This window comes from Microchirus variegatus (genome assembly GCF_963457635.1).
Source record: "Microchirus variegatus genome assembly, chromosome: 14".
NCBI classification, from domain to species: domain Eukaryota; kingdom Metazoa; phylum Chordata; class Actinopteri; order Pleuronectiformes; family Soleidae; genus Microchirus; species Microchirus variegatus.
In genome coordinates, this window is record NC_139815.1 from 8,720,347 (window position 1) to 8,733,104 (window position 12,758).

Below are 12,758 nucleotides of genomic sequence, written 5' to 3' on the forward strand. Positions count from 1 at the left end.
TAGTTATTTGCTCTGCCAGCTATGAGTCTCAGGCATTTTATCAAGCTATGTATTATTTGTTCTGGATATATTGTAATTCTGAACATTTCACACAACACAATTATCTCAGTGCCAGACTCGCATCCCTTCCCACAAGTCACAAGTCAGGTCAGCTTCATTATCCTTTTCTAGCAATGACACAAAATGAACAGAAACTCAATTATACTTCTCGCTATTTGAATCATTTAGTGTGTTTTCCATTGCAATATTGTGCATAACAATGATCTTGCAAAACATGTCCCCATCATAGAGACAAATATAATATTGTCAAAAATCCAATAATCAAACAAAATGATGACACAAATTGTTTTGGGTTTTTTTCTGCACTTGTGTCTGGAAACAGCTCATGTTCTCCGGCTACCGTCATGCCCCGGAAAAGGCTTTGATGTGTCTTCACCGCAGGCTAGTGATGTTGGCATCTGTTGTTGCCCTGAGCCCTGCGTCAGCACAAAGGCCAGGGTCGAGGTTCCTTAAAATTCAGAATATTATGTGCTGTGGAACAAAAAAATCTGCTCTTCAGGGAGGAAACATCATCTACATAAAAATCATCAACATTTAAAAGGGAACAAGAGAGAGCATTTAGTATTTTCTGGGAAGATTTGATGGAGCCAGTGTTCATGGTTTTAATGAGTTGCCCTGTAGGTGCAGGGCAGCAACCCTAATAACAGAACTTTGTGTGATGGGGAATTAATTCTGGTCAGTGGCTCCTGGTTGAAATCTTGCAAAGCAGTGTACAGATATGAGTTTGTTTTTTCTACATCTGACTGTGGCCACTGGCAACTGTTTGGATCACATTTATTGACCTCCGCCAATGAGATATATGTTTTCGCTGGAGTTTTTATCTTTCTGTCTGTTAGTTAGCGACATAACTCAAAAAGTCACGGATGGATTTGGATGAAAATTTCAGGAAATGTCTGCAATGGGACCACGAAAAAGTGATTATGGCCGTGATCCGTAGATGCTTTCACTGGTTACAACACTTGATGTCTCTTAGAAATAAGGGTTCCAAAAGGGTTCTGAGGTTCTACCTGGAACCATTTGCTTCTGAAAAACCCTTTCCTGAAGAAAGGGTTTTTCAAGGGTTCTTGGTAACACTAATAGTTCCAGTAAGAACCATTTTGATCCAGAGAAACCTATAAAACCCCTTTCTAGAATAAAGGATTTTAAAAGGGTTCTTGGTGGAACCTTCCAAAAGGGTTCCAGGTGGAACCTTTTTGCCAAAAAGGGTTCTCCTATGGGGACAAGCCAAAGAACCTTATATGGTTCTACTTCTATGGTTCTCCGAGTGCTTTTCTAGTGTATTTATTGTTATTATTACATGAAAAGAAATAGTTATTAAAATGTAACCTGAGGGGATTCATCAGTATTTTTTATAGCAATACAAGTTCCTTGAAAACATTTTTGTATGAAAGCAGTGATGTAATTATATCACAGTGGCATATATGGTATGTGAAGGACAGTGACTTATGTATAATCCATAAATTGGGCCCCATATTTGCTTAAACATGTCGCCACAGAGACATTTACTTGATTATGAGTAACACTGGGCCACATTTGGTGTGAAATATTACATTTTCTTTTATGATACACAGTAATTCACGCATTGGAAAATAAAGTCACACAGAAAAATCTGTACTCAAAATCTGACATATTTTTTATACTGACGATCTCCACACACAATCCGCCTCAACACTTATCGCATAATTAAAACAGATACAGCGCAGTACAACTAATTAATTTAGCAGCAAAATGTCTGGTGCAGTTGTAAACAGTTAATATGTTGGGAAAACTGCTCTAAAGGTCAGTGATCACATGACTGATTAGCATTTAGTATCTGTTTGAAAACACTGAAACCTGTGTGACCGTCCTGTGATAGCGATGGCAGTTGATATTTTCTACTTAGCAGTTCATTGTCTGTTCTGACAATACTGCATAATTATGGCATATTCACATCAAACTGTAATCTGTAAACCTTTTGTGACTGTAAGCCTGTTTTTTGTGACAAAACAAGGCTTTTAAAACTTTGTGGTCTGACCTTTTATCACCCTTTTTTGTGAACAATGCTGACAGGAGGTGTAAAGAATGAGGCCATTAGAAAATAATGAATTTATGGGGACATAATTAAAGAGACAATGCAAGCACCGATGTATTTCTGCTAATGGTATACAATGCTGTGTATTGTTCTAACTGCAGAGTTTTATTTATGCAATAGATTACGTGAATTTAATGTACAAACAAAGCAGGCTCTTGACTCCCATTCTTTCTCCTCTTTAACATAAATGAGCATGAATTGGAAACAGAGGCTGGGGAGGAGGAGTAGAAATATCTCCAGGTGACAGGGGGAAACGGGCTTTATGGAAATGTGGTGTTAACTGCCACGGATATCAGCTTCAAGCACAATTTAAAGAGAAGCTATCTTTCCCCCCTTTGAGTCCACATTTTCTGTCAGGAAATTTGTGCTCGGCTCATAACAGATAAAAAAAAAATATCTTGGAGGACTTGTAGGGCAATCAGAGACATAATTACCCATCAGGCAGGTGCCAGTGGAACCCAATCTGTGCGCCTTACTGTATCCTCATTAAGAGTTTTAGAAGAAATTCAAATGTTCCACCACTCAAATGTTTCCACTTAAATGTGAGTTTTTTGGGGGCATCAACAACGTTTCTCTGCTGCATGATGTTGATGTGCTACCTTTTTGTTATTCTACATTTAGTCTTTAAATGTGTCCTAAATGCCAAACTGGGATGCACTTGCAGCTCCTCGTGTGTCGTGGGATATCTCACTTGTTCATAGATTAGCGCAGCCACACTGGCCACATGAGACACGTCTCAGACACGTTTCATGCGAGTGAGTCGTGCTGCTCCCTTTAGGAACGGACCTTGCCTGTTATTGAAACGAGCCACATCCTGAACCAGTTTCGACGTAAAAGCACTCTTGGCCAAAAAACATTTTGCTTTCCTGGATCCATTAGATTGTATTAATTGTGAACTATTTGCAAGAATGACAGATGCACACACTGCAGAGTTATAACGATAGACTGTATATAACAAGTGCACAGAATATTCCATTTTGTAAAATGTCTGTTGCGAAGCCTTAGTGATTTTGACTGGCATGTGTCCATTTTTGAAATTCACAGAAGTCCCCCTGCAACCAGGCACCCAATGGACAATACCAGCTGCCAATCACACTGGTCTTCACTTTGTATGTGCCTTGCTTTGTAGTCTAGAGCCTAACCCTGCATTCCAGAGCCCATCCAAACAAATGGGATGTGGGAATTATCCTACCTGAATTGTACTAGCTCCTACTTCAAAGCGTTCCAGGCAATTGATGTCGAAAAACATGGATGATCGCTGTGCTTTCGCTTTATGTTTGAAGAGGCATTTTGACTCTCAGCAATTCAGTCTACTTACATACACAAGCGAGCTGTATTATATTAAAGTGATACATATCGATATGTAACACCTTGAGTCTATTTTTACCGTAGGCCCACATATCTTCATGCTAACGGATAACAATAACAACATAATTTCACGCCATAACATGAAAAACAAGTTGTGATAAAATTGCTGTGTCTAAAACAACTCTACACACAGAAAAGTAAAGTTTATAGCCTATTTATGTGACTCCATGTGTGCCGCCATTATTCTCCGACTTAATTTGGTGAAGTGGGGGTAGGTCGATCAGCCCCGACTTCACTGGTAGGAGGTCCCACTTCGACAGGTGCACTTTTTGTAGTTGGAGGTAGGATAAATTCCACGTCCAACTGGTTTGGATGGCCTCTTGAACGCACCATTATTGCTACTTCCATCTTCCTTCCTAGGCTTCACAAACCGGTAGGCTACGTCCATTGCTATATACAGTCTATGATTAAAACCGTTATAAAACGTAGCAGCAGCTTTGCAGTGTAAGTGGAAACAACAGATGTGCACAAGTCAGCAGATCAGTGAAGCCGCAGTCACACAATACACAAACATCCAGAGTGACCTCGGCCTAAGACTCCTCTTCAACTTGCAACCTCTAATCCTGAGGATATTTTGTCACTTTAATTTCAATTGTCTTCAAAAAGCAAATTCTCCTTTTGTAGTCTGTCATGTGATATGCAAAACTATGTATTTAAGAGTGTCCTCTGTCCTCTTTCAGTCACTGAGAAAAGATGAGTCGGTGGCCAAGACGGACATGCAGAGGATCCTGGAGCTGAGTCACAAACAGAGGTAAAGTAAGATATGAGTTATCAACACGACTGCATGGTGCTACTCACGAAATGCCATGTTGTCTTTTCTGAATATCATAATCTAAAATTTGACATCAGTGTAGTCCAATATTAGCATCCTATCATATGTGATCCTTTTTGAAATGTGCTTGTATTACTCTGATTTGTGGCTTTCTGTGGCCATGAAAGTGGTTCAATCAGCAGTTCAAAATATGAGCCACCTTTTTGATGGAAAACATTTTTATAAAATATCAAAGGTAAAATCCCAGATACACAGAAATTTAACCTACAATCCCCAAGGCGCATTTTGTTATTATAAAAAAAAAACATTGCCAAAGATGAAATTGTAAATATGCTGAAGGATATGTCGATACGACTTTCATAAATCTGGATTATGGATGATCACTTCAACCTTCCAAGAGAGAACACAATTATTCTGTAATGAAAAACTTTAGCTTTTAACAGAAAATACAATGTTCTTTTTGGCACTCACAGTCAGAAGCTGATTGACAAAATAGGTTTCCATCACATTTCACTAAATACCCGTTGGACATAATTGATGCTGGTTGTTCTCAAATGTTGCTCCGTTAGTTTCTACACGGCACACGGAGGCGGATAAATACAAAGCAGACTCTGGTCAGAAACCCTGTGCCTGCCTCTGTTTTGTGAAAAATCACATTAAGCATTTGCAAATCACTTTTTCTTTCTGCAAGCGAACTGCAAAAATGTTTACCCAAAGTGCTTTACCAGTTACGATCGCCTGATTAATGCTGTGTGTAATGAGACTGTTGATGATTAGTAGTCATTTTGTGGCCTCTGTGCTCCATGAAATGTCAGCCTGAATGAAGTCCACCCTCCCGTGAGCAGTATCTGGATTGCCAATCAATAGCGTATCTCTAGTCCATGGCAGTTCTCACATGTCATCAAGCTTAAAACCATAAAGCAGCACTTTGGCTCAGTATGCCTACCTAGCATTTGTGAGCCCCAATCTTTCTCAAAGTGTTATTAATCCCCCTCTGCAGTTCCACATCTGCCAAGTCTGATTACCAGCTGCCTCCATCATGGCTGACACAGACAGGTGATTCATTGCCATTTGTTTATTTCTGACAACTCTTAACAGTGATTTGATTGCCGTCAGAAAAGAAGTTTCCAACAAACCATATAATGCTGCCAACATGTTTTCCAGCGCAGCAGGCAGAGAGCATTACTGTGCGACTTCAAAGTTTCCATATGGGGAGAAAAAAAATGAATTCAGCTGTGATTTAACATACTGTCAACTTATCTGTGCTCACTTGTCATCTGCTCACTGTTCTGTGCCTACAAGGTATGTCAATCTCATATACACTGTCCCCTTTTTTGACAGTCTGGGCAGTTATGATCTTGTTTGTACAAAAATGTTTCCAAGCCATGGAAGCAGAGGATGGGAATATAAATGAAATGCCAAAACATTGGTGGTTGGCTGATCACTGGAAGAAAAATGTTTGCCAAACACTAGCATTTGAAGGAAATGTATATACTGTTTTTCTTTGGGTTTTTTTTCATGTTTTAGTACCTTGCTTGAGTGTATACCACTGATCAGCTACAGTCGAAGTATTCAAAGAGTTTTAATGTCATTCCAGTCTACACTGACATGCGAATGAAACTAAATTGGTGACTATATGTATATATATGTATGTATATATATATATGTATGTATGTATAATAAATATATATATATATATGTATGTATGTATATATATGTGTATATAAAAATATATATATATGTATATGTATGTATGTATATATATATATATAAACATAATAATTATAAAATAGTGAAACAATAATACATAATACAAATCTGACAAGACAATAAAGATAAACATAAAAATGGAGCAGGCAATATGAATAATGTTGTGCAAATATGACCAACAATGTGCAAAATGACATGACACTGATGTGCAAATGATATGACAGTCACGTCGTATGCTTCAGAACATTCAGCCATGCTTGAAATAACAGTTATCAGACTCAATTTACCGGGCTGTCTTTGTGACTTCATTACTGCAAGTTCTACTGCTGCTATCTGTTTTCAGGAGCATCAAATAGCACCAAATGCACATTGCATATGCATTCACACGTGTGTTTATCAGATATAGAATGCAGCACTAGTTGCCATACAGTGTACATAAATCTTTGTTGAGTGTTTCAAATGTTGCATTATTAATAAAACAAAACTATGAATTAATTAGCCTCTCCTTGTTGACCTAGAGTCAAGAAGCCCTTTCCTTTTTATGTGCTCCTTGTCTTGATTGATGTAATAACATAACTTGTTCCACATCACAAGGAAAAACTCAGGGGGAAAAAAAAACAGGGTGCCAAAAAAAGTACATTGTGAAATGTGTGAAAGTGTTAGTGACGCTTGAACAGTTTAATAAAAAGCGATTTACAGCACTTGCGTCAGTGAGCTTGACACATGTTTAACAAATGCCTCCTTGTCCAATCACTAATTGTGTAGTTAATAAAATGCCATCATCAACATTGTTGCACTCATTCATTATGGAACAGTGACGCCAATCATTCCTGTCAAAGAGGTTTTCATAAATGAAATCGATGCTTCCTGATTCGTGAATTGGTGGAACTTGGCAACATGGCATATCTTTGTATATCTGTACGTCGAAATGAACGGTTTCTCTCTCGCGCATAATTTAATACAATTTATTCACACAGCTTTGTTGTACTCGACTAATAAAAATAACTTAATGCTCATAATCTGTGTCTTATCCAAAGGAATTACACGCACGCACACGGACACACACGTGTGTATATGTGTGTATATGTATATGTATATGTGTGTGTATATATATATATATATATATATACATATATGTGTATATGTGTGTATAAATGTATATATATATATACACACGTATATGTATATACATATATTTTTTTCTCCCCTTCTTTCAACAGAGGTTAACTGAAGGCAACAGACTGTAAATTGCTTGACTCATTTTGGGTTCTTTGTAAAATGGCTTTGGACATATTTAAGAAAGCCATTGTGGCACAGCAGTGGAGGGCTCTGAGAGTGTGTGGAGGACGTGCTAACAGACTGTTTCTCACTTCCCTCTCACTTGACAGAGAGGAGATGAAGTCCCTCCAGGCAGCCTTGCAGAAGCAGCTGGATGAGGCAAATGAGAGAGCGGAGAAGCAGCAGGCCACGGTAAGACAGAGCTGACCTGACCATCAGCATCTGGTCTCTTCTAACCAGCCCCGTCACCTGTCACACAGGGCCCCCAGTGATCCGCACTCATTACACAGCAGCTACCTCTCTCGCCTTGCTGCCACACCACTTAATTGAAACTCTCCGAAATACAAAGACTCCACTTTGATTCCACCCAACAATGGCTTAAAAATGAAAATGATCTGACAGAGGCATTATAACCAGAACATGCACTATTAAGATGAATCCATTCACCTACATGTTCATCTTTCCATCTACAGTAAAATATATGCACCACCTCAACCCATTAAAGCTACAATTCATGATTGTTTTTTTTTTTTTGTTTGTTTTTTTCATTGAACAGAACATAGTAGGAAATACCCAGGGCTATGTTGTGATATTTCTGTTGTGGTTTGATTAATTGTCCAAAATTCAAAGATATACATTTTAATGCATGCATACTTGTAAGTACCATAACTCCGAGACCTTTTGTGACATCTTGCAAATTGAAAAACTATGGATTGGCGATCTGTCCATAGTGTGACCCCACATTTTCGCCCTATGTCAGCTGAGACTGGCACAGCTCCCCACATGACCCTCATGTGGAGGATAAAGTGGTAGAAGACAGATGGATGGATATGGGAAAGCAGAGAAAAGAGAGCTTTGTACCCATATACTTGTCATTACGGTAGTCCTCAGGGCTTCCGCGGAATGACCGTTCGGTCACAGACGAGGTTCACCGGCGCGTTACATGCTTGTGACATCAGCTTCTCGGTACTGTATTCCCAAATGGTTGAATAACTGCCAGATAGCAAAAGTGAACGTTATCTTGGAAAAAGGAGCAGAAAGGAGCAGAAGCACGCACTCACTGAAGATTATTTAACAATACTACAGCCATAAAATCAGTATAAATCCAAGCAGCCTGATTATGTTAATGGTCATAAGAGGGTTATACAGGTGTATATGTATGTATGTATATATACATATATATATATATATGTATATATGTATACATATATATATATTAGGGCTGTCAAAATTAACGCGTTAACGCAGGATGATTAATTTGTGGAATTAACGCATTCATTTTTTTTAACGCACTTGATCACTTTCATCGCGATACGGGTAGACGTGCAGTTTATGAGCAGGCAAGGCGGCGGGCAACTGCTTGGGGCCCCGAGCCGATAGGGGGGCTCCCGACACTCGGAGCCTAAATGCATCAGTGAGCAGCTGCATCCCCGTCCCCCTTAAACAACAAGCGTTGATTTGCAATGAAATCTCAGTAGGAAACCTCCCTAAAGGGCCCCACCTCTCCTCACGTTAACCTGTGTGAAGCTGAAGGAAAATGAAGAGGAGTTATCAATCAGGAAGTTAGAAGAGGAAGAAAAAAAGAGGATGAAGAAAAAAGAAAGAAAGACACACAGTTGTAAGTGGCGCTACTGGCGCAGATAATGATATAATCATAACATTAACAGTTACTGTCTAACTAATGGGGACACAGACAGCAGCTAACATTAGCGTCAGAATGCTAGCTGACGCTAACGCTAACTAGTAGAAGCAGTGCTTCAAAGTGCTGATGAGGAATTTCCTGCTGTGGGTTTAGTAAGAAAACAATTTAACTTCTATACTTTATATTTTGTTTATAATGTGAGTTATTTACAGTGCAATGTATAGTTTTTATTTCAAAGTTATTTACAGCATTTTATTTTTTCTATTTATTTATATTGTCTTATAATGTGGGTTTTTTACAATGTAATGTTTATTTTTTACTAAGTTTGTATAGGTTTTTACAAGTTATTTACAGTATTTTATTGTTCTTTACATTTATATTTTCACATACTTTATTTATCTCTCCGTTCCTACAACAATATAAAGAGAAAATTAGAATTGTTTTGGCATATTAACGAATGGTACTTAATGGTGATTAATGGTGATTAATCCACAGCTACCCTGTGATTAAAATGATTAAAAATGTTAATCTTTTGACAGCCCTAATATATGTATATATATATATATATATAAACACACAGATGCTCACATGTGACCACATATCTATAGAAGTGCCTCATGGGCACTAATGAAAATGCAAAAAAAAAAAAATCTCTCTGTAGGGTCAATGTGCACTGTGGCATTACAATCAACAGTCAAGTCGTCTGCTCCCTGTGAGTAAAACACCAGCAACAAGAGTGACATTCTTCTCATTTATGTCAGACCAATGACAAATCCCAGTCGCTGGCTTTCATGGTTCGAGTTTGACATTTATGAACCGTTAAATGGAATTTACAACGGCTGGAATTCAAGATTGCAAAGAACACCTCTGCACCATGCAAATGCACACGTTCAGCACGAGTCCTGAAATGCTGCGTCTGCTTTTGAAGCCACGTCCATGTACAGTTCAGAGTCAGAGAACAAGACTTGTAAAAATAAGGGCACCTTGCTTGAGAAAATTAAATAATTCATGACGGATAAGTGGATGAAACAAAGCAGAAAACATGCACTTCATACAAGGAAAAAATAATCCAAACAATCTGTATCTTACTGTATTAACTTTGTGTTACGGTATTAAGGTGTGAGAGTGCATTTTATGTGTGTGCAACTTTTTTGTTGGACTCTTATTGCATTTGCTCCATTACATTTTTAAAAAAAATGCATAGTGAGCCAACGGGGGAAAAATGCAAATCACCCTTTCCATTCAAAAGAGCATCACTTCTTGGAACTTCACAGGTAGACTGTTCCAAACATCTTGGAGAACTAACCACAGATCGTATGTGGATGAAGGCTGGCTTAAATCCTTAATCGCTTTTCTTCATGTAATCCGACTCGATGATGTTGACATCATGATGTTGGCTCTGCCATACCATCACTTCCAGGATCATCACTTCTGGTTCTTCTTTATACTGCCAACAGTTCTTAATGACATTGGCTGTGAGCCACACGGTTGATGTAGTGGTTAACGCTCTTGCCTTTGCAACAAGAAGACCCGGGGCTCGAGCCCCAGTTGGAACAAGGACCTTTCTGCATGGAGTTTGCATGTTCTCCCTGTGTGTGTGTGCAATATGCAATATGGTGATTAGGTAAATTGGACACTATCAATTGACCATAGGTGTGGAAGTGTGACTGAATGGTTGGTCTCCTGTGATGGACTGGCAAACTGTCCAGGGTCTACCCCTCCTATTGCCCAGCTGAGATTGACACAGCACCCCCCATGACCCTCATATGGAGGATAAAGTGGTAGTAGGGTTGTTGTCCTGCTACTGTTTGTTGCCAATCAGACGCTTCCCTGATTATATTTCATGGTGGGATACGCATCTCCTTGTATTTCCTCTGCATTAATGACACCATTAATCCTGACCAAATCCCAAACCATCCATTTGCAGAAATGGCAGCCCTAAACTGGAACAAGGAACCTCCACCATGCTTCACTGTCATTCATTATTGTACCAATCTCCAACTCTTCATTGTGCCTTCTGCTACAGTCAGATATTTCACATTCAGTGCCATGCTGCCAGTTCTTATATTTACCACGTTGGAGGTATGGCTCTCTGACCATAATTTCCCCATGAAGACCACTTCTGGCCAGATCCATACAGTAGATTCTTGTACCTGGGTCCCACAGGTTTCTGCCCGTTCTGAGCTGATGTTCACTGCTGGACATCTTCTGATTTTGAAGGGAAGCATTATGTGAAGTAGTTGTACTCTTCGTGCCATGGTGGATGACCTGTGAGGTGAAACTGTCTTCCACAACTTCACCTTAGGAGCAGAATCTTGAGTCAGAGTACTGACTTAAATTTAGAATGTTTTCTGTAGCTACTCTCAGTGGTTAAGCAGCTCATGGCAACACAATACTGTTGGCCAGGTAGTTGGTCACCACTGTGTGCTAGATATCCTTCTCAGAATGACTTGTATTAAACCTTCAATTTTGACGGCAAATTAGAATGTTAGAATATAATTTGTGTTGTTTGATAAATGATTTGTCAACAGTGAGTCAGTATGTTGTATTTTGTTTTTAAAATATGAATGTGAACTGTGAAATAGAAAAGCAAATGCTTTACCAAGATGTGTTATTTTTCTTTTCCTTTCCTTCCCCCTTTTTTTTTTTTCTTAAATCATTCCCCGCAGCAGTGACTGTGACTGAAACATGAACCTTGATGTTATCATGCCATGCTAAGGGATGTGAGTCCACTGGTGAAGCTTAGCTTTCTGTTCCCTGGGGTGTATAGCAGGTATTAGGTCACAAGCCCCATGAATCTTTTCCTCGTTTCCGTCTCTGTTCCCTGGACTATCTCGATGACCTCTCTCAAGGACAAGCAGCATTTAAGAAACAACAAAAGAAAGAAAAGACAAATACTCAACCTATCAGTGTTCTTTGTTTCATATAGATGGCAGCAGTTTGACATCTGCAATGGCTGTTTAATATTCATAATGACGGGGCTGCGACAAAGAAATCACTCCGACATGATAAGCATATGGGCTCTGGAATCAGGCGACTTCAGTTATGTGCTGCTTCCTGCTTCCATGCAGGAATAAATGAAACATTTACTCCTACACAAAGTGCATCAGAGCGCCTCACATAAAACATTTCTGGACAGCCATTCCACTAAACTAACTTTGTAAGACCCGAGAGAAATTCAACATGTGACAAAGGTTAAAAAAGGTATTTAAGCTTTGATGGGTGGCAAACTGAAAATGAAAATCGCACTTTAAAATTTCACAACTGCATTGAGCCGCTGTCACTTTATGAGGAAGCATGTTCATTTAGGTTAGGAGCCTATATATACGGCCTGCATTTAAACTTGCCAACATTGGCCGTACTGGTTAAATTAAAGACAATAAATCAAAGGCAATAAATGCAAAAACACTGGTTCTGCTACTTTACAAAAGCAGTGTTTAGTGATTATTGTGGCACAATTTCAAGCATTCATTAATTGTCCATGCATCGATCCCAACTAAATTCTACCAGCATGTATTATTTTTATTTCTCTCTCTCTCTATCTGTATATGTATTATTTTATTTTTCCCGTGATATTTTGCAGCAGTGACCTTTTTTTGTTACCATGCCCCGTCTCAGGATGTGAGTCAACTGGTACCATCTACTTTACAGCTCCCCCGGGTGCACTAGCCAGAATGTGGGGGAAATTGTGACTATGAACCCCTTAGAGCAATAAGATTCAAGCAATCACTTCTTCCCTCTGTTAGTTTATGATGCATGATATTTGCTTAAGGTAACATTTTTTATTTATTTTTTTTACACAATTTACAATTTACTCCTGTTCAAGTCAATACTGGTCAATACTAAACTGCCATATG

At 38.9% G+C, this 12,758-nt stretch overlaps 1 protein-coding gene across 1 annotated transcript in view; it reads left to right on the top strand.

Moving 5' to 3' along the window:
* luzp2 (leucine zipper protein 2) overlaps positions 1–12,758 on the top strand; it is a gene marked incomplete at its 5' end in the record, with an annotated part of 150,097 nt that overhangs the window by 68,676 nt on the left and 68,663 nt on the right. The window contains 2 exons of the mRNA XM_083901252.1: positions 4,180–4,250; positions 7,370–7,451. Coding sequence (XP_083757378.1) covers positions 4,180–4,250; positions 7,370–7,451 — 153 coding nt within the window. The remainder of the gene's footprint in view (positions 1–4,179; positions 4,251–7,369; positions 7,452–12,758) is intronic.